Source organism: Hippocampus bargibanti, linkage group LG11, assembly GCF_051943395.1.
Source record: "Hippocampus bargibanti isolate YZ-2025 linkage group LG11, ASM5194339v1, whole genome shotgun sequence".
Classification (NCBI taxonomy): domain Eukaryota; kingdom Metazoa; phylum Chordata; class Actinopteri; order Syngnathiformes; family Syngnathidae; genus Hippocampus; species Hippocampus bargibanti.
The window spans coordinates 6,915,686-6,937,009 of NC_142744.1; the positions used below are offsets into that span (position 1 = coordinate 6,915,686).

The 21,324-nt window shown below is 41.6% G+C and overlaps 1 protein-coding gene and 1 pseudogene across 7 annotated transcripts; both read right to left on the reverse strand.

Moving 5' to 3' along the window:
- Positions 1–1,251: 1,251 nt before the first annotated feature.
- On the reverse strand, positions 1,252–13,040 carry LOC148891350 (uncharacterized). 7 transcript variants are annotated; one of them, XM_089007516.1, is made up of 4 exons: positions 12,583–13,037; positions 8,925–9,134; positions 8,300–8,419; positions 1,252–1,599 (listed from the first exon to the last, which is right to left on the reverse strand). In XM_089007516.1, exons 1-4 carry the CDS (start codon positions 12,704–12,706, stop codon positions 1,508–1,510), a joined length of 546 nt encoding a protein of 181 aa, XP_088863642.1. In that variant the 5' UTR covers positions 12,707–13,037; the 3' UTR covers positions 1,252–1,507. The 7 variants fall into 7 exon arrangements, with proteins under 7 accessions (XP_088863642.1, XP_088863639.1, XP_088863644.1 ...); XM_089007513.1 differs by having other exon boundaries at positions 1,257–1,599; positions 8,123–8,419; positions 12,583–13,036; XM_089007518.1 differs by lacking the exon at positions 1,252–1,599 and adding an exon at positions 2,987–4,272 and having other exon boundaries at positions 12,583–13,035.
- LOC148891351 (uncharacterized) lies at positions 2,987–5,458 on the reverse strand (annotated as a pseudogene).
- Positions 13,041–21,324: the final 8,284 nt, after the last annotated feature.

Genomic DNA, 21,324 nt, shown 5'->3' on the forward strand with positions numbered 1-21,324 from the left:
GGAGTGGTCCATCAATGAGGTTTATTTAGCCGTCATCTGTACTGTTTTGAATAAAAGTACAGATGACGGCTAAAAAACCCTTCTCATCGAGCTTTTGTGCGGAGGGAATTATTTTTTTGGTTGTAATCGACGCTTCATACCTGAAGAGGGCAGTAATGAGAAATCTGGCGTTTCTACTTCCGGAAATGTGAACGAAAAACCAACACAACAGCCGTTGCGGTGAGCCGATTCGGTTGTTCATTCAATCAATACCCGTGACGTGCAGTGAGGTCAATGGCTGGTGAGGCACTGACGTCATCATAGTCAGATTTACAAACATATGAACTCTCCAGAGTAGTTTATTCACCATTTGATTGGCAACAGTTAACGTATTTTGTTTAAAATTTCATGTCAGCATTCTTTATATATACAAACTGTAGCATAGAAAAAAATAATTAAAAAACGTTTTTATCGTGTTACCTTTACTTGTAAATGAAGTCCATGCGCCGCTCCTTCTGAAGAAAGGCATCGATAACTTCTTTGTAGAAGCCTTCCTTATCTTTCTTCAGTTTTAAAAGTCTCTCTGTCTCAACGGAGATCACTGCCAGTGAAGTCATCCTTGATCAGTCCTGTTCCGACTGTATGTTTTCAGTCTTCTCAGTGCTGAGAATGACAATCTCGTCTACTTCTACAGCAACAAATGGGGCTGCACCGATCTCCTTTTTAATGTCATTTCTAATGACATCACCAACTGGATTGGATTGAAATGCAAATTTCTCCACTGTGAGACTAATAAAGGCATATCCAATCCAATCCAATATGCCTTTATTAGTCTCACAGTGGAGAAATTTACATTTCACAGCAGCAAAGTGATGAAAGGAATGAAAGTAGAACAACAAAATACATGAGCTGCTGGAAAGGCAGCCACTCTCGCGGCGCCGTCTTGAAGTCAAAATAACAAAAAAAAACCTAAATAACAAATAATATGACAGCATAGAGACAATATGACAAAACAAAGACACAGAGAGACATTCATTCTTCAGGACTTGCTGTACCCTCTTTGTGATTACATGAAGCAGTTCTAGATGAAAGAGGAGAGGATCAAAGCGTCCTTCCACCAGTGGATCAGGGACATCATGGTGGAATGTGCACGTTGACTACAAGCTAAATGTTGAAAGCAAACACTGCAGAAACTGCTTCAATTAAATCGTTCTGTATTCTGCTTCACAGGCCGCAAAATACAGTGGATGTCCCAAAATGACTCGCTAGCCTGTCATCTTTCTCAGCGAAAGCATGTAATAGTTCAACATAGTTGCCACGATTAGCAGAGCCTTTACTTTCATCATTTCCACGAAATGCCAGCTGTTGTTTGGCAAGGAAGCAGGTGGCATTGATGAGATCTTTTAAAATCTCCCGGTTCTCCTTTACCTTCGCATTGTGGATGCTGATGTTGAGTCTTCGCTCATGTTTGATGAGGCTCCGTTGTAAAATTTTCAGGTCGCAATATCCCATTTGAGTCCAGACATTGTCACAAGTTGAGAACAGAAGGCAGGAAAAGCAGAAAAGGCGCTTTCTTGCTGGACATCCACACAGCCAGCCTTTTCGTGTGTACCAGTCCGCCTGAAAAGAGCGAGCGAGTATTGTGTCCCGTTGTCTGAAGCAAACCTTTTAGCTCCGGTGTTGGTCTTCCTTTAATTATTACCTCCTGCTTCGATTGAAAGTCCAGTTTAGAAAATTCTTTCAATTTAGATATGTAATCCTCCATTCTGAAAGTGAGGCCAAGCAACGGAAAAATGACTGCAGGGTTGCACTTGCTAAGTGTTTACTGTAGCTTGCTGTCCCTAATTCTATTATTCTGCAGCCGTGGAGTCGGAAGTATCTCTGGAATCACAAGCGCCCCCTGCCTGTCATGAGGCCGGAGAACTGTTTTCCTCACCTACGCACAGCGTTTTGATAAAAATAAAACAAAATAAACACTGTAGTACAGTGTTTATAATGTACAGTGACTCTACATTATATACACCAGCTAAACTGTAGAAATTTAGTTCATATACTAAACGTGTTTGAACGCTTTAATAGCGATATGCAGGACAGCAATGCGGTGTCACTGCAGAGCAAGCCAGCACAGTAAGCATAGTGATTGCGCAATCCATGGTGAGGCTCAGCCGGCTGCTGCCTCACCGCTCGTCTCGACTTAGTAATTGAACGGTAAATGTGAAAATTCAGCGATTTTGAAAAAAAATCTTAAAGCGGTGAAGTTAAATGGACAAGAACTTTAAAGTACAAATCCCTAAATACATACTGTTTAATTTATATTTTCATTTGATATTTCCATGACAGCTTTCCATGATGACAGGTGAGGCACTGCCCCACCTGACTGCACGTCTGATGGAGAATAATAATTTATCATGTTTAAAAGTGCCGTGCTTTGCTGACCAACTAAACAATGGGCCTACAGTCAAAGCGCAGATGGCCACAGTAAATCTGAGTGAAACAGACACGGCAAGGTGAACTGTCGTCTCCATCAAGATTCTAGAAGGTCCGGCCTTGCACAGAATTTAGGGCTTGAGATACTCCTTTTCCACCAAAGTTATTTACGGCTTAAACATCCTGCACAAGCGCCAGATTACAAACTTATCAGTTTTTGGAAAAGACAACCAATTAAAATGTCTTATGTTTTACTGCTTGCAGCTGTTGGTGCTCAGAACGCCCAGAGGTGTGGCATTATAATCAAGAAAACTATGTTTACTAATATATCACTGTAATTTACATATACTCTCAATAAATAGCTTGGCAGAGGGGCGCACAATTCAGACGTATGTCATCTGATGACTGCGTCTCCTGCCGGCAGTGGGGACAATCTTTCTGGTTCTGAGTCTCTGTCCACGGTGTCTGTCTGTCATATCTCTGACAACGTCACTGATCAAAATCAATTGTTTATTGACGATATTAGTTCGAAATCAGACAGCACTGTCGGCTTGTACGTGTTCAAAAAAGTGACCAGTGATTCAATTTAATTTCACATTTAATCACAAAAGTTTTCAAGATTATTCAGCATTTTAAGAAAGGGTGTGTATGGGGGGGTGAAAAAATCCATCGTAGAATTTGCTCATGCATCTGTTATTGGAGGCGAGGTAATTACAAAGAAACATCGTCCCAACTTATCGGGAGGAAAAAAAAATTGTAGGGAAAAAATGTCACATCGCAAACAACCGTCAGAAACACTTTCAGTTGAGTGGTCACAGATAAACAGGGCTGCCCAATTCTTTGATGCGTTGAATTAAAGGTCACGTCTGGGCCCAACAACATTTTTACTTCGACTCCACAGGGCGTTTGTTCCAAACACAGTAAGTCCAATGTTTCACCATGAGGTGTCATTGCAAATCAGAAATTTAAGTAATCACAAATTTGCAGAAAATGTATGATCTTGTACAATATTGAAGGATATCATATTCAATCCTTGCTGATGCTTATGTTATTGTAGGTGAGTTAATCACAACAGAAACATCTTACCAACTTATAGGGAGGAAAAAAAGTTATGTAGGGGAAAAATGCTCGCACATCGAACAAACGCAAACAACCGTCAGAAAAACATTCAGTTGGGTGGTCACAATAAAGGGGCTGCCCAATTATTTTATGTGTTTAATTAAAGGTCACGTCTTGGTCTATTAAGTGTTAATTCGACTCCACTGGGCATATTTGTTCCAAATACAGTAAGTCCAATATTCCAACAGGGGCGTCATTGCAAAGCAGAAATGTAAGTCCAATACCGGTAATCACATTTTTGGGGAAATCAGACTTATGTTGTACATTACTGAAGGATATCCATCTCAAGGACTCACACAGACTTGGGCTCTTATGTGTTCTGCCTGACTGTATGTTCTTTTGTGTCTTCTTAAACTTGACTTCTCAGAGAATCTTTTACCACTAACTGAGCATCAAATGTTTTTTTTCCACTGTGGATTTGTGTGTGTTTTGTTACATGATATTTGTCAGTATTGTCCCTGCGATGTTGATTAAGTCTTTTTATCAGTCAGGACAAAATAAGTAATAAGTGGAGCCGCAGGGAGTAGTCCTCTGCTCCCCCCAACCAGAGAGCAGGGACCAACCATAGTAGAGTCCAGCACTGCCGCGTCTGGACAGTAGGAATATATATAGGGCCGAAACTACCAGCAAAATAATTGAGTTCACTGACGAAGCATCTTGGATAAGAAGCGAAACGTCCGACACCTTGAAAAGGTTTCTTCAGCCGTCATCTGTACTTCTTTTTATCGATGGACCACTCCTGTATGACTGAGAGTTTACACAGACAAAATGTATTCTTGTTATTATTATTATTACAGTAAAGTCTCGTTATATCGATATTCTCGGGAGTTGGAAAAAATATCGATATAACCGGACTATCGAGATATCTGATCCTGCGCCGAACTGCATTAAGAGCTTACACAGACGAAATGTATTATGTATTATTATTATTAATTATTATTATTATTATTATTATTATTCGGACATGAATAACAAATACTGACCTACAAGATGTCAACATCAATGCAGATTGTTTAATGGTTGTGCATGCAAAAAGTTGTTTAAACTCATCTCATCTCATTTTCCGTACCGCTTATTCCTCATTAGGGTCGCGGGGGTTGCTGGAGCCTATGTCAGCTGTCTTCGGGCACGAGGCGGGGGACACCCTGAATTGGTTGCCAGCCAATCGCAGGGCACACAAAGACGTACAACAGTCACTGTCACACTCACACCTAAGGACAATTTGGAGTAGTCAATCTGCCTGCCATGCATCTTAATTGTGATTTGCATCGGAAGCTTTTATCACACACGGAGCAGGAAAAGGGTTTTTCCCCAGTGTGGATTCTTGTGTGGATTGTTAAATGTGAATTGACATAGAAACTCTTGCAACAAACTGAGCAGGAAAATGGTTTTTCCTTAGTGTGGATTCTCTTGCGTCTTCGTAGTGTGGAGTGGTCAGTGTAGCTTTTACCACAAACTGAACAGGCAAAAGCTTTTTCTCCGGTGTGGATTCTTGTGTGGCTTGTTAATTGTATTTTGTGTCTGAAGCTTTCACCACACACCGAGCAGGAAAGGGTTTTTCCCCAGTGTGCATTCTTGTGTGGAATGTCAAATGCGATTTGTGTCGGAAGCTTTTAAAACAAACCGAGCAGGAAAAGGGTTTTTCCCCAGTGTGGATTCTTGTGTGGATTGTTAATTGTGATTTGTGTCGGAAGTGTTTATCACACACCAAGCAGGCAAAATCTTTTTCCCCAGTGTGGATTCTTGTGTGGTTTGGTAAATGTGATTTTTGACTGAAACTCTTCCAACAAACTGAGCAGGACAGTAGGAATATATATAGCGCCGAAACTACCAGCAAAAGAATTGAGTTCACTGACGAAGCATCTTGGATAAGAAGCGAAACGTCCGACACCTTAAAAAGAAGTACAGATGACGGCTGAAGAAACCTTTTCATCGATGGACCACTCCTGTATGACTGAGAGCTTACACAGACAAAATGTATTCTCGTTATTATTATTATTACAGTAAAGTCTCGTTATATCGATATTCTCGGGAGTTGGAAAAAATATCGATATAACCGGACTATCGATATATCCGATCCTGCGCCGAACTGCATTAAGAGCTTACACAGACGAAATGTATTATGTATTATTATTATTATTATTATTATTATTCGGACATGAATAACAAATACTGACCTACAAGATGTCAACATCAATGCAGATTGTTTAATGGTTGTGCATGCAAAAAGTTGTTTAAACTCATCTCATTTTCCGTACCGCTTATTCCTCATTAGGGTCGCGGGGGTTGCTGGAGCCTATCTCAGCTGTCTTCGGGCACGAGGCGGGGGACAGCCAATCGCAGGGCACACAAAGACGTACAACAGTCACTCTCACACTCACACGTAGGGACAATTTGGAGTAGTCAATCTGCCTGCCATGCATGTTTTTGGAGTGTGGGAGGAAACCGGAGTACCCGGAGAAAACCCACGCGGGTCCGGGGAGAACATGCAAACTCCACACAGGGAGGCCGGACCGGGACGCGAACCGGCGACCTCTGCACTGTGAAGCCGGTGTGCTAACCACTTGACTACCGGGCCGCCCGTTGTTTAAACTTTCAAGATGAAATGCTTTTGTCACACACAAAGCAGGAAAATGTTTTTTCCCAGTGTGTATTATTTTGTGTTGCCTCAACCTTGACTTCCCAGCGAAGCTTTTCCCATAAACTCAGCAGGAAAAAGCGTTTTCTCCAGTGTGCGTTCTTGTGTGGCTTGTTAAATGTGATTTTCTACTGAAACTCTTGCAACAAACTGAGCAGGAAAATGGTTTTTCCCCAGTGTGGATTCTTGTGTGGATTGTTGATTCTGATTTGTGTCGGAAGCTTTTATCACACACGGAGCAGGAAAAGGGTTTTTCCCCAGTGTGGATTCTTGTGTGGATTCTTAATTGTGATTTGCATCGGAAGCTTTTATCACACACGGAGCAGGAAAAGGGTTTTTCCCCAGTGTGGATTCTTGTGTGGCTTGTTAAATGTGAACTGTCATAGAAACTCTTGCAACAAACTGAGCAGGACAATGGTTTTTCCTTAGTGTGGATTCTCTTGTGTCTTTGTAGTGTGGAGTGGTCAGTGTAGCTTTTACCACAAACTGAACAGGCAAAAGGTTTTTCTCCGGTGTGGATTCTTGTGTGGATTGTTAATTGTGATTTGGCTGGGAAGCTTTCATCACACACCGAGCAGGAAAAGGGTTTTTCCCCAGTGTGGATTCTTGTGTGGATTGTTAAATCTGACTTTCGTCCGAAACTTTTACCACACACCGAGCAGGAAAATGGTTTTTCCCCAGTGTGGATTCTTGTGTGGTTTGTTAAGTCTGATTTGTGTCTGAAACTTTTATCACACACCAAGCAGGAAAAGGGTTTTTCCCCAGTGTGGATTCTTATGTGGATTGTTAAATCTGACTTTTGTCCGAAACTTTTACCACACACCGAGCAGGAAAAGGGTTTTTCCCCAGTGTGGATTCTTGTGTGGAATGTCAAATTTGATTTGAGTCGGAAGCTTTTAAAACAAACCGAGCAGGAAAAGGGTTTTTCCCCAGTGTGGATTCTTGTGTGGCTTGTTAATTGTGATTTGCGTACGAAGCGTTTATCACACACCGAGCAGGCAAAATCTTTTTCCCCAGTGTGGATTCTTGTGTGGTTTGTTAAATGTGGTTTTTGACTGAAACGCTTGCAACAAACTGAGCAGGAAAAGGGTTTTTCCCCAGTGTGGATTCTTGTGTGGCTTGTTAATTGTGATTTGCGCACGAAGCGTTTATCACACACCGAGCAGGCAAAATCTTTTTCCCCAGTGTGGATTCTTGTGTGGTTTGTTAAATGTGATTTTTGACTGAAACGCTTGCAACAAACTGAGCAGGAAAAGGGTTTTTCCCCAGTGTGGATTCTTGTGTGGATTGTTAATTGTGATTTGCATCGGAAGCTTTTATCACACACCGAGCAGGCAAAATCTTTTTCCCCAGTGTGGATTCTTGTGTGGCTTGTTAATAGTGATTTGAATTGGAAGCTTTTATCACACACCGAGCAGGCAAAATCTTTTTCTCCAGTGTGGATTCTTGTGTGGCTTGTTAATTGTGATTTGCGTCCGAACCGTTTATCACACACCGAGCAGGAAAAAGCGTTTTCTCCAGTGTGCATTCTTGTGTGGCTTGTTAAATGTGATTTTCTACTGAAACTCTTGCAACAAACTGAGCAGGAAAATGGTTTTTCCCCATTGTGGATTCTTGTGTGGCTTGTTAAATGTGATTTTCTACTGAAACTCTTGCAACAAACTGAGCAGGAAAATGGTTTTTCCCCAGTGTGGATTCTTGTGTGGCTTGTCAAGTCTGCTTTGTCTCGGAAGCTTTTATCACACAGCGAGCAGGAAAAGGGTTTTTCCCCAGTGTGGATTCTTGTGTGGTATGTGAGATGTGATTTGTGTCGGAAGCTTTTAAAACAAACCGAGCAGAAAAAGGGTTTTTCCCCAGTGTGGATTCTTGTGTGCCTTTTTGCAGAATTCTTGAACCTGAATGTTTTCCCACACCAAGAGCATTCCCAGCATTTGTTGCGAGTGTGACACCCTCGATCACCTTTTGTCTGTTCATCATCATAATCATCGTGGTCGTCGTCAGTGTCTGAAGAGTGTGATGATGTGTCATCCCGATGTGCTTGCGATGGTTCAAGGTGGTCTCCATCATCTTCTGTTGTGATACTCTGACTTGTGCTACTGCTTGGAGGCTTTTCCCCTCTGGCCCTTTCGTGCTCACCTTGGTCTTCTTGTTCACTTTTGAAAGTGACAAAAGTCACTGCCATCTTGCTGATATCAGCCTCCTCCTCCTTTTTAACACGAAAGGACTCTGCCTCCGGTTGATATTTTTTGCTGATGTCTGGAGGACACATGAAGACAGACACACATCTGATTTGGTTAAACACCAGCATCACATCTGTTTTGATGAACTCACGAGAAGATTTGATCACAAAGAGTGCAGGCAAAAGCTTTTCCCACAGTTCAGAATCAGAATCAGAATACCTTTATTCGTCCCGCAATGGGGAAATTTGCAGTCCACAGCAGCAATTGAAAAGGGATGGGGTTGGGGTGGGGGTGAAAGGATAGAAAACAAGATATTCTAAGCATAACAAATAAAAATGTCAACTGTATACTGTGCAAATGTAGATGTGCAAAAACCGTTCCATAAACAAAACTGTACATAGTGCAGAATCAAGAAATGCATTTTTGATTCATTCTTCGTTCTTGAATCATTTTTCCCCCACGATGAGATCATTAACATTATCTTTAGTTTGTTCATCGTCATTCGTGTTGTCAGAGTGTAATGATGTGGTTGACGTTGCTACAGTATGTGCTTGAGATTGTTCCCAATGGTGTGCCATCACCTTCTGTTGTCATGTGTTGATCTGAGCCGCAGCTCGGAGGCTCCACACCCGTGTTCTCCTCGCCCTCACCCATGTCTACATCTTCACTCTTAAAAGGGACAAAGGTCAATGTCGTCTTGTTTATATCCTGCCCCTCTTTCTCCTTTACGTTGTGAGTGCGAAAAGAATCTTTCTCCCGTTGCTCGGGACAAAGATATTTTTCACTGACGTCTGCGGGGCACAAGAAAACAAAGACACACCCAATGTTAAGCAGATTCCTTACTTACAGACAGTGTATTGTAGATGTTCAAATACCTGACATGTTTCGGCGACTAGTGTTGGACACTCTGACGAAGGCGGAAGTAGTCGCCGAAACATGTCAGGTATTTGAACACCTACAATACACTGTCTGTAAGTAAGGAATCTGCTTAACATTAGTTATCAAGTAGACAGGATGAATTTAGTACAACAAAGACACACCCAGTTTGGTCAAATTAAATGCCATAGTGAAATCAAGATTCTCTTGAAAACAAATACAGTGAAGAAAAGAAGTACAGTGATACTTCGGCTTACGAACGCTTTAGCTAATGAACTTTTTGCCTTACGAACATTAAATTGGCGAGAATATAATATTGGCATACAAACTATTTTTCGGGAAATACACGGACAATGGTTGGCGGACTAATTTTCGGCGGAAGAACACCAAAGCACACGGCCGAACAGCGCGACTGCCGGCCTACTTTTCCACACCCCCTTTCTCTGAGTAGATATGTCGTTTGTCTTCAAGGATTTATCACGGATACTGACAAATGAACTGTAATAATGTGCAAGACGTTTTTTGTTTATACCACAGTATTGTTTTTAGAAGGGAAAAAAGTCAGATTTTGTCCATTGTGCCGTATTATTGTTTGTACGCCCCCTTGTGGAGAACAGTGGTTGGTGGCTCTTCATTGGAAGTAAAAATGGTCAACAAGCACAAACACGAGCGGTTTCTCTTGAAAACGAATACAGTGAAGAAAAGAAGTACATTGATACTTCGGCTTACGAACGCTTTAGCTAATGAACTTTTTGCCTTACGAACATTAAATTGGCGAGAATATAATACTGTGGTACCACTGTAGATTTTTTTAAATGAAAAAAAAAAAAAAAAAAACATTTGGTAAAAAAATAAAGCCAACTAAGCACCATAAAATCGATTGAAAGAACTAGAAAAAACAAAAACTAATAAATCAAGTGAAAAAATACAAATAACAAAATGCAATCTTGGAAAACTACTGTTAAAAAAATCATTGCTAAAAGTCTAACTAAATGACCAGTTATTGAAGTTGGGAAATTGCCATGACATATACTGACGACACACATTTGACCCATAATTTTTGCGTCTTTGAATGTTGCTGTGCCGATTACCATTTTGTGTTTGAGAGTCTTTTACTGAGCGAGTTGCTTGTTCTGTAGCCACAAACGGACATAAGTCTTCTTGTGCCGGTCCCAAGCCCGGATAAATACAGAGGGTTGTGTCAGGAAGGGCATCCGACGTCAAAGCTTGGCCAAAACAAACATGCGGATCAAACCTCTAATGATGGAGGACACTGATTTGCTGTGGCGACCCCTTGAAGGGAAAAGCCGAAAGGAAAAGAGGAAGACTTTTGCTGCTATGGGACCAAAAAAGACCTCACCAGAGGCTAGTGTTCAGCCGAAGAGGACACAAAACAAAATTACGGTGGAGCAGAGAGCGAGCAGAAGCGGTGGAGCAGAAGATCGAGAAACGCGAACGAGGTGTGCATGTGTGTGACTTAGCGTCCCAGACATCACTAAAGGACCGCCCTTTACCGTAAAAAAGACACATTGTAGCGGTCCTTCCATCACGTCAATATATTTAGCTGTACTTGTTTGGTCTGAGGACCTCGTGTTGCACCCAAAAGCCGCCAGAAGAGGGCGTCCAAGCGCCATATAAGGAATTTATCAGCCTGTGGAAACAGAAGTGGCCACAGGAGGTCGCCATTTTGTGCCTCTTTTTTGGGTGAGAGACTTTCCCCCAATGTTGCCTCAAAATGGCACAAATAAATTCTTTAATCGATTGCAAACATGTATGCTTTCCTCTTCAGAACTATTTAAATCATATTCATAACTGGATGTGGAACAAGAAAGCATATTCTCCGAATCTGAAGCCATTGTTTTGATTCACGAGCAATGCAAGACGTCTTGGCGTGACGTCACGAACTGGGGGCGGGACTCTCTGAAAATGCCCAATTCGCAGCTCAATTTTTTACAGATTTTGGACACTTTAAGTCATTTTTATTGGTGTTTTGCATTTGACTAAAAATATCATCCTGCGTGTTTTGGGTATTTTAGATGCTATAAAACGTTTTTCTGATGTCAGTTAAAAAACAAAAAAGTGACGTCGGTTGTCGTTTAAATACCAAAATGTCGCTGATAATTTTGAACAATGGTTTCCTGATTTTAATTTTAATCTGGTGAAAACATCCTTAGTTCAAGACCCTGAGTATAACTGTTTGCAAATATAACATGACTCATCCAAATAATGTCCAACAGGAAAAAATGTGTGTGACGGACGATATGAGCAAATAAACAAGGGATTGGTTGTTTTACCTGTCATACAGTTGCATGCCAGCAATGATAAATTGATTCTGTTGCAGCGAAGAATGCTTCTGCTAGGTGTAATTACGCTTTTAAAAGAGAAATGCCACATTCTTGCGTAAATATTACACACATATCCCCCTTGGGGTCAGTGATCCCACAATCTGACCACGACCAAGAAACCACGTCCACTGATCCAACCCCAGCTGCCACCCCTGCCATCCATTGATGGCATCATTCAAACAAAGGTTGATTTCACGGAATACGGGCAGAATAGCCCCGGCGTGTCAACCTGTGACCAGGTGGTAAACCTAAGGTCCTGAGAAAAGAAAAAAAAAAACAACTGCGTCATACTTGACCTGATCACTGCAGACCCACCACCGAAACACAGACTGCTGAGCCCCTCTCCCCTCTCAAAACAAGCAAAACGCCTCCCGTCCCACAATGAGATTTCCAGTCAAACTTACAACAGCCCCTCTCTTGGACTTGGTGTCTCCCGTGATCAACTCAATTCTGTCAATTCCTTTATGATCCCTCCCTAGCAGACACCTGTTGTCCTGTGGATAGGGAACATCCCTCAACAATCTACATGTGGTCATTGTTGCTCCATGTTCTACTGATAGGAAAATGCTGTCCAGTCTTTCCACACAGCACTTCATTAATGTCGTGCCAACTCCCTTTGATTGTGACGCTGCTGGTACTTTTATTAGATTCCATTCATTCTAGGTGTCGGACTCTTTTGAGTCCTAAAGGGGAATGAAGGATTATTTCAAATGATCAAAGTAAAAAAAACACCTACAGTGTGTGCAAACCTGGTGAAAAACTACAGGAAATATTTGACCTGTGTAATGGAAAACAAAGGCTACTGTACCAAATATTAACATTCATTTTTTTCAGGTTATCAAATTCTTATTTACCGCAGTATCACACAAATAAATTGTTAGATGAACATTCCAGGCCCCTCCATGATTTGAAGTGCGAGAAATAGTAAAATACCATGGTGTTCAAATACTTATTTTCTTCACTGCACTTGGAAGTACATGTAGTTGTTTTCTAGGTAAGTGAGAGGAAGTGTACAAACCGGATCTGCATAGCACAACCCGCGGCAGCTTGCAACAGTCGCCTTGCGCTTGAAAATGTTTTCCGTTCTCTTCTTCTGTCGAGCAACGTTCCTCCTCGTATTTTAGTGTCGTCATTGCAGACATTTCTCCCACGACGATTTCAACAATTCCTCACTTGATAGCCTATTGCCGAAGTTATGTGCGCTTCTCTTTGTTAGCTGCTACCGAGCAACAAGGCTAGTTAGCAACAACTTGCTTCGAAGCGAGTTTATCCGGACAAAGTGTTGTAATGAGTCTGTAATGAGTCAAAGTCTTTTAAAGTACCGAACGACGTCCTGTGGTCCCTTCAACGCTTAATCGAAAACCAACGTGACTGTAATCTTTTTTTGTGGTGTGTTGAATGACGAAGCAGACACGCGTTTTCAGCAAGTTTCTTGCACCAGCAACACGGGGAAGGGTCTTGGACACGCATGCGCAGTGTATGGAAATGCAAGGTACGGGAAGTCTGTATAGCCAAAAAATCTACAAATAACTTTCGTTTGTACATCTACATTTTTTTTGATGCAATCCAGTGTTTTTCAACCTTTTTCAAGCCAAGGCACATTTCTTCCGTTGAAATTATCTCAGGGCACACCCCCAGCTGTAAATGCGGGGAAAAACGTTTTAACCCTTTTGTGGCGTCTTGAATGACTGTTGAGCGTGCGTGTGTGGATGTATGTGTGAGGCTAAGACACAATTGGGGAAATTTCATGATTGATATCACCTGCGAAACGAGCTGATCATGTGATACCCGGAAATTGCCAGAATGACTCGTGCAACCACGACGAAGCAGACGCATTTTCCACATGTTTCTTGCACCAGCAACATGGGGGTCTTTTCACGCATGCGCAGTCAGATGGCAATGTAAAGTACGGGAAGTCTTAGCATCCAAAAAAAGCTACATTGACTTTTGCTGTTCAAATCCACATCTTCGTTGTTGTCATAAACGCTTCATACAAGAAGAGGGTTTTCGTCATAAAAGTGGTGTTTTCACCTTCGGAAATTTGAACAAAAAAGAACAAAGTACATCCTTCGCGTCGAGCTGATTTGTTCGTTCATTCAATCAATACCCCAAGTTGTTTTTAGACAACAAAAATTATTTTTGGGTGATTTTAGTTCGATATTAGACACCACTGTCAGCTTGTATGTGTTATAAAGCGAGCTGTGACACAATTTAATTTAAAATTTAATTACAAGTTTTCAAGTTTATTCAACACTTTTAAAAATGGTGTGTGTGTGCGGGTAAAAACATCGATCATGGAATTTAATCAGGCTTCTGTCATTGTAGGTGAGTTTATTAAAAAATGTTGTCACATCGAAAAAACGCAAACAACGGTCAAAAACACAAGTTGGGTGGTCACAGATAAAGGGGGATGCCCAATTCTTTTATGCGTTGAATTAAAGGTCACGTCTGGGTGTTGCGCTCATCATTCTGGCAGCAGTCCTAGCGTTTTAACAGTAACCAAAATGGTAGCTTTTCGTAGCGATTGCGAGAGAATAATGATGCACAGCCGTGTCAATCATTGGTCTGGGAACTCGACAAAATTTTTATTTTGCGCACACTTTTAAAAAGGCTTTACTAGCATTCAAAAATCATTTAAAACACAATTCTTTTACAGATACAGAAAACTAACTAATAACCATGGAATAATGCAAAGCAGTTCTTGTGATTATTCAAACAAAGATTTACATTACATTTCTTGCAGTAAATATTTGATTTCCCCGAACATTTGCCATGCTTGCACCTGTTGCGGTTCTTTGCGACATATGGAACATGAGCTATATTGTCAAACCGAATATCATCGGTAGGAAAAGAACGTCGATGTCTTTTCGCTTGAGGTTCAAAAGCAGGCTGACATACCTTGCCTGCTTTTGTCAGACAAATTGCAACATGCAATTTGAACTCAGCAAGGCATAATATATCCTTTCTCGTCAGGGAAAGAGAAGAAGCATCCTTCCGATACAGAAGCCAAGAGTTCACGAGAGCCATGTCCAAAAAATGGAAAATAAGTCTCTGGTAGAACTTCTTAGACTGTATGTTGATTCTATACAGGGAAAGGAGATGATCTGCAAGATCGACTCCCCCCTTCGACTCATTATACCTCTTCACAATATCGGGAATGGTAACTTCTATAACCTCTCTACTTTTGCTATCAAAGCGACTGACAGTAGAGAGAGGATTTGCCTTTGCAAAGGTTGACACGATATTGACTATTTTGTTGTCAAACCAGCGTACTAATCTCACCGCGGAGGCATCTTTCCCCAGTATTTTTTCTTCATATGAACCTCTGCCTCTTTTCATGAGCTGCTCGTCAGCAGTGTGGCTCTTGTTGAGTCCAACCAGTCGATTGAGCCGCACTGTGCCACAACACCAGATTTTTCTTGTTGCCAAATGTTGGAGTAAGGGGATAGATGTAAACTGATGATTAAAGTACAATAGATGATTCTTTCCTGGTTGGATAGTTTGAGCCAAATGGAGCACAACATTTGAGCTTCCTTTCAGATCGGGAACCTTGGAGTCACTGACTGGATTTATCTTTCCTGCATATGGAATGAAGTCATACACGTAGCCATCATCACCTGCCAGCACAAACAACTTGAACCCCAATTTCTTTGGTTTATTTGGCAGATACTGATTGGGTGTAGATCTACCTTTATAGGGTACTATTTGTTCATCAATTGACAAACGCTGTGATTTGGGTAATTCTTGAAACTTCTGTCTCAGGTGATTTATCATTGGCCTTACTTTGTGCAAGGGATCATAACTTGGGCTTCCTCGAGTTCCTTGTTTTGTGTTGTCTGCTAAATGCAAGTTCCTTTTTATAGTTTCGAAGCGATCCCTTGTCATACATTCTGCAGCATAATCAGTTAGTGGCGAGAGCTTTCGAGCCCAATGCATCCGAGTGTTTGGTAATTTTGAGATTGAGGAATAAAATATCAATCCCAGCCATTTCTCAAGCTCTCCTTTGGTGAGACACAGGGGCTTATTGATGTCATTTTGCATTGCATAGAGGTTCGACTGTTCAACAATAATGTCCATCATTTCTTCATCGAAAATCCTTTGAAAGTATTTGAATGGTGATAGAATTTCATCAATGCAACAGTCTGCCTCAACAAACACGTGTTCGTCAGTGTTTTCCCCACTCGCATCGGACCACTGTTTGTGAACCTTTCTCTTCTGGAAGCATCCTCGCCGACTTGTTACAGGTATTCTCTCAGTTGTTTGGATGTCACCTTCTTGTGAACCATCAACTTCATTCTCATCAGGATCTGGAAAGAAAAACAGTGATACCTTAGCTTACGAACTTAATTGGTTCCCAGAAAGTGTGTAAGGCGAAAAGTGTGTATTCCAAACATTAATTTCCCATAGGAAACCATTAAAATGAGAATAATCCGTTCCCGGGTCCCCCATAAAACATAATTCTCAACTAAATAAGCCTTAAAACTACACAAAATATATCTTATTTTATGTATAATAAATGTGCTATGGTATTGTAATTAAAGAAATAAACTGTACTGTACAATAAAGTTATTTTATTTACCCTTGTGATGGTCATAGATGGCTTGATGGAATGGATAGCTTTTTGCAAGTGTCTCAAGGAGCCCTGGGTTGTACATCTTAGAAGTTGTGATATTGCAACAGCAACAGATGCAGGCAGACACACTAGAAACGTCATTAATGGCTGGTTTCCTTGCTTGTGTGCTCTCTTCAAATTGTACATATGACTTGTGCAGGTGATTTGGGGAGTCTGATTGATGGGATATTTTAACCTTGTGGTCTACACTCTGCCTTTGAACTATCAAGAAAGTTGAAACTCGTCCAGATTTCACTGTGTTTTCTATCCATTTTCTCACGACTGCACTTTTGTTTTTCGTCCCCCTTTATTTTTTTGTTTCAAGCTTTACTGTCTCCCTTTCGTGTGTATTTCTGTGTCCCCTCCCTCCTCTACCACGGATCTTGACCAATCATGTGCGGCTTTAACCAAAGACAGGGGGCGGGGAATAGAAGGAAAAAAAGCTGGCTGCCATTTTCACCTTTGTTCACTTCAGAGATCCAGCACGACACATCACTCATTGTGGCGCTCTGTGTGTTTCCAGAAAAATAGTTTGTATGCCAAGATTATATTTTCGCGAATTTAACGTTTGTAAGGTGAAAAGTTTGTTAGCTAAAGCGTTCATAAGACGATGTATCACTGTACATGGGTATTTTAGAGGAAAAAAAAGTATGGACCTCCGTTTCAACAATCATATTGAGCATGCAAAGCTATGAGGTACAGCTATTAGTGGGAAAAGCACAATTCACTTACAATTATTCGCATCTGGTAAAAAGTCAGGATCAATATCGTCTGTATCAGATGTCTCGTAATCGCTTTCCACATCAGCTACACCTCGGTCACCTTTTGTCTGTTCATCATCCTGATCGTGGTTGTCGTCAGTGTCTGAAGAGTGTGATGATGTGTCATCTCGATGTGCTTGCGATGGTTCAAGGTGGCCTCCATCATCTTCTGTTGTGATACTTTGACTTGTGCCACTGCTCGGAGGGTTCGCTCCTCTGGACCTTTCGTGCTTACCTTGGTCCTCCTGTTCACTTTTGAAAGGGATAAATGTCAATGGCATCTTGCTGATATCCTCCTCCTCTTCCTCCTTTTTGATGTGAAGGGGCTTTTCCTCCGCCTCATTTTTAATCCGAAAAGACTCGGCCTCCGGTTGATATTTTTCGCTGATGTCTAGTGGACACAAGAAGACAAAAACACAATTGATTTGGTCAAGTACCAGCATCACATTTGTCTGTTTTGTTCAACTCCTGAGGGCAGCCAAAGAGTCGGTTCTGAATTAACGTCACCCTCTGTTGGTTGCTAGCCGTTTGATGTTGACTCCCCAAAATGACCCTCATGGAGACAACCTTTACATTTCTCATAAATTCTTATGAACAAAAAATCCTTCAGTCATTTCATCCTACGCTGACCAACCACAAAGATGATACAAATACCCTTTACTATTTTGAATTGAGAACAAAACGTTTTTATGTTTAAATTTCCCCCCGCAACTATCTCAGTCTGAATTAATTGCACACAGTTGGCTACCGCAGTTGAAAAAAGATGGAGCTTGGAGGCTCCACACCCATGTTCTCCTCGCCCTCACCCATGTCTTCATCTTCACTCTTAAAAGGGACAAAGGTAAATGTTGTCTTGATTTTGTCCTGCCCCTCTTCCTCCTTTTTGATGTAAAGGGAATTTTCTTCTACGTTTTCAGTGCGAAAAGAATCTTTCTCCCGTTGCTCGGGACGAAGATATTTTTCACTGACGTCTGCAGGACACAAGTAGACAAACACCGGTTTAGTCAAGTTAAATGCTTGAAAAACAAACTTGAAAGTAGTACCTTTCTCGACAAGCGAGAGTAAGAAGTGTACAAACCGGCTCTGCGTAGAACAACCCACGGCAGCTTGAAAACTTCGCCTTGGACTTGAAAATATTCCCCGTTCTCTTCTTTTATTCCACAAAGTTGCTCATCGTATCTTAATGTCGTACTTGCAGACATTTCTCTCCACGACACTTTCAACAATTCCCCACTTGATATCTGTTTACCGAGTTTATGTGCGCTTATCTTTGTTAGCCGCTTGCTAGCTTAAGATAACTAGGCTAGTTAGCAGCAACTTCTTTCGAAACGAGTTTACCCGGATAGTGTTGTCATGTTGAAGTCTTTTAAAGTACCGATCAACGTCCTGTTTTGAGGCTGGGGTTCCTTCGACGCGTAATCGAAAACAAAGATTTCGAGGTGATGTTTTCTTTTTTGTCTTCCCCCTTTGTGGTGTCTTGAATGACGAAGACTCGCGTTTTCCTTATCATATATTGGACCGTGAGTTTCTTGCACCAGCAACGTGGGAAAGGCTCTTTAACATATTTTACGCATGCGTAGTCAATGGCAATGCACGTTACGGTAAGTCTGTGCATCAAAATAACCTAAAATTACGAATTCACCACAGCTTCGTTATTCGAATCGACGCATAATACCTGAAGAGGGCAGTCACGAGAAAAGTGGCGTTTCCAATTCCGGAACCAACACAACATCCTTTGCGGCGGGCCGATTTGGTCGTTCATACAATCAATACCCCAAGTTGTTTCTGTTCCGCTAGTCATTCTGGCAGCAGTCCTAGCGTTTTAACGGTAACCAAAATGGTAACTTTTTGTAGCGATTGAAAGTACTCACGAGAGAAAAATGATGCACAGCCGTGTCAATCATCAAGAAAAACACTAAAAACACCGAAACAATAAATACATTGTTGTAAAAATAAAAACATATTTGCAACACTGCAAGCTTCAAAATATTCACATTTCTCACAACAAATATCTAGTGATTCTTTCAAGTTTCACTTTTGTCACCGCCTTAGTAAAAACATCCGCAACCATGTTTTCTGTCAGACAATATTTTACAGATATTTTACCCTCGGTGTGCGCAGACCGTACAACATGATATTTAATATCTACGTGTTTGCTTCTCTGCCTACACACTGGGTTTATGAACAAAGCTCTTTCCCCCTGATTGTCCTCATATATTTTTACTTGTACGTGGCGGTTACTGCTGTCTACCCCTTTTAATAATTGGACAAGGTCGCCACGGGTACATACTTTCCTGAGTTGTGGCCGCCAGTGCCATATACTCAGCTTCACATGTTGATTACGCCACAGTTGGCTGTTTTCTACTTTTCCACGATATAGCGAGACCTTCATGAGTTAGTCTCAAACAATATCCGGTTGTGCTCCTCCTGTCATTTATATCGGCAGCCCAATCAGCATCAGTATATCCCTCTAGTTTTAACTTTTCTTCACATTTTCTGAAATTAAGCTCTTGATCTGTAGTATCTTTTAAATATTTTAGTAAGTGTTTAACTGTTAGGGTTAAACCCAAAACATTTTCACCAATTGTGAAAGAAAAACACAAAGACGTGAGATGGACTTGCAAGGAGTGTTCAGAGACTGTTCCGTAACATTCATCCGACCCACTCTGAAAACAATCTCTGGTCCCCTTGCTTTTATTGAAATTTTGGGAGTTCCTGGTTACAAAGATCTCAACAGTCTAAAGGGAGGGGGAGCACACCGGTTGAGACTGGCGCAAAACACAAGCATATTTTGATAAGAGCAGAAGACTGTTCACTGAGACATTTCAAGGAGACATTCTGTTATGGTGTCTACACATTCTGTTATTGAGAGTCAGCATGGCTATGAGTAAAAACAAAAAGCTATGTGCGTGTGCAAGTAACTTGGATAATACAAATCAAACTAATTTACGAATATAATGTGACTACATGATATACAGTTTTACTCCAACATTAACTGCAGTTCATTGCTGCTGTTTTGGTTCAGCTCGGTGTTGTGAGAGTTTGCTAACAACCCAGCTTAAATCAGGTCTGGTACATGTCATTATGTATATTAGGCTGCCCACTATCTCTCCGTACCCTGATGAGTTGATAACTTCAACCTCACTGTTTCAGTCCAATTTCTGTTGACATGGGGTGCTTCTTACTTTGCGCTCAGCCATTCCAAATTTTTTTCAACATTCTCTCAATGTGTCTCTTTTGAGTTATCTTGATTTCTCCTTTACTTTGTTTAAAATCGATACCTAGGAAGTGTCTAAGTGGACCCATATCTTTCATTTTGAACCTTCTTTTTAGCATTTCTTTTACTTCACCCAGTAGGGTATCGTTACTCGCCGCAATGATTAAGTCATCCACCCACACTAACAAAATGACTATCATTTTCAGATTATCTGCAGTAAACACAGTGATCTGCATCATTTTGTATAAAACCATTCTTTATGAGGTGATTATTTAGTAACATGTTCCAGTTACGCCTTGACTGCTTTAAGCCATACAGTGATTTGTTGAGCTTGCATACCAAACATTCTCCTGTTTGTGACCTGGTCTCAAAACCTTCAGGTTGCTCCACATATAATTCACAGTCCATTGGGGTATGGAGATATGCAATCTTCACGTCCATTTGGTGTTGGGGAACATCTTCCTGCACAGCCACCTGCATCAGTGCTCGAATGGTAGTCATGTTGGAGCAGTGTGAAGTCCCATCCTGCTTCAAACAGTCTACTATCGTCCCAGTTCCAAAGAAACCAGCACCCTCGGGATTGAACGACTATAGACCTGTCGCTCTGACGTCTGTGGTCATGAAGGCCTTTGAACGCCTCGTGCTGAACCACCTAAAGAACATCACCGGACCTCTGCTAGATCCTCTTCAGTTTGCCTACCGGGCAAACAGGTCTGTGGAGGATGCAGTCAACATCGGACTGCACCACATCCTCGACCACCTTGACAACACAGGAACCTACGCAAGGATCCTGTTTGTGGACTACAGCTCTGCGTTCAATACCATCATCCCAGAACTCCTCATCCCCAAACTTCTCCAGCTTGGTGTGTCCGCCACGATCTGCCAGTGGACCCTCAGCTTCCTGACAGGACGGACACAACAGGTCAGACTGGGAAATATATCATCCACGACACGAACCACGAGCACTGGAGCCCCGCAGGGATGCGTCCTCTCTCCATTGCTCTTCTCTATCTACACGAACGACTGCACCTCAACGCACCCAGCTGTCAAATTCATAAAGTTCGCAGACGACACCACGGTCATCGGTCTCATCAAAGACGGCGACGAGTCTGCGTACCGACAACAAGTGGAGCAGCTGGAGCTCTGGTGCAGCCGTCACAACCTGGAGCT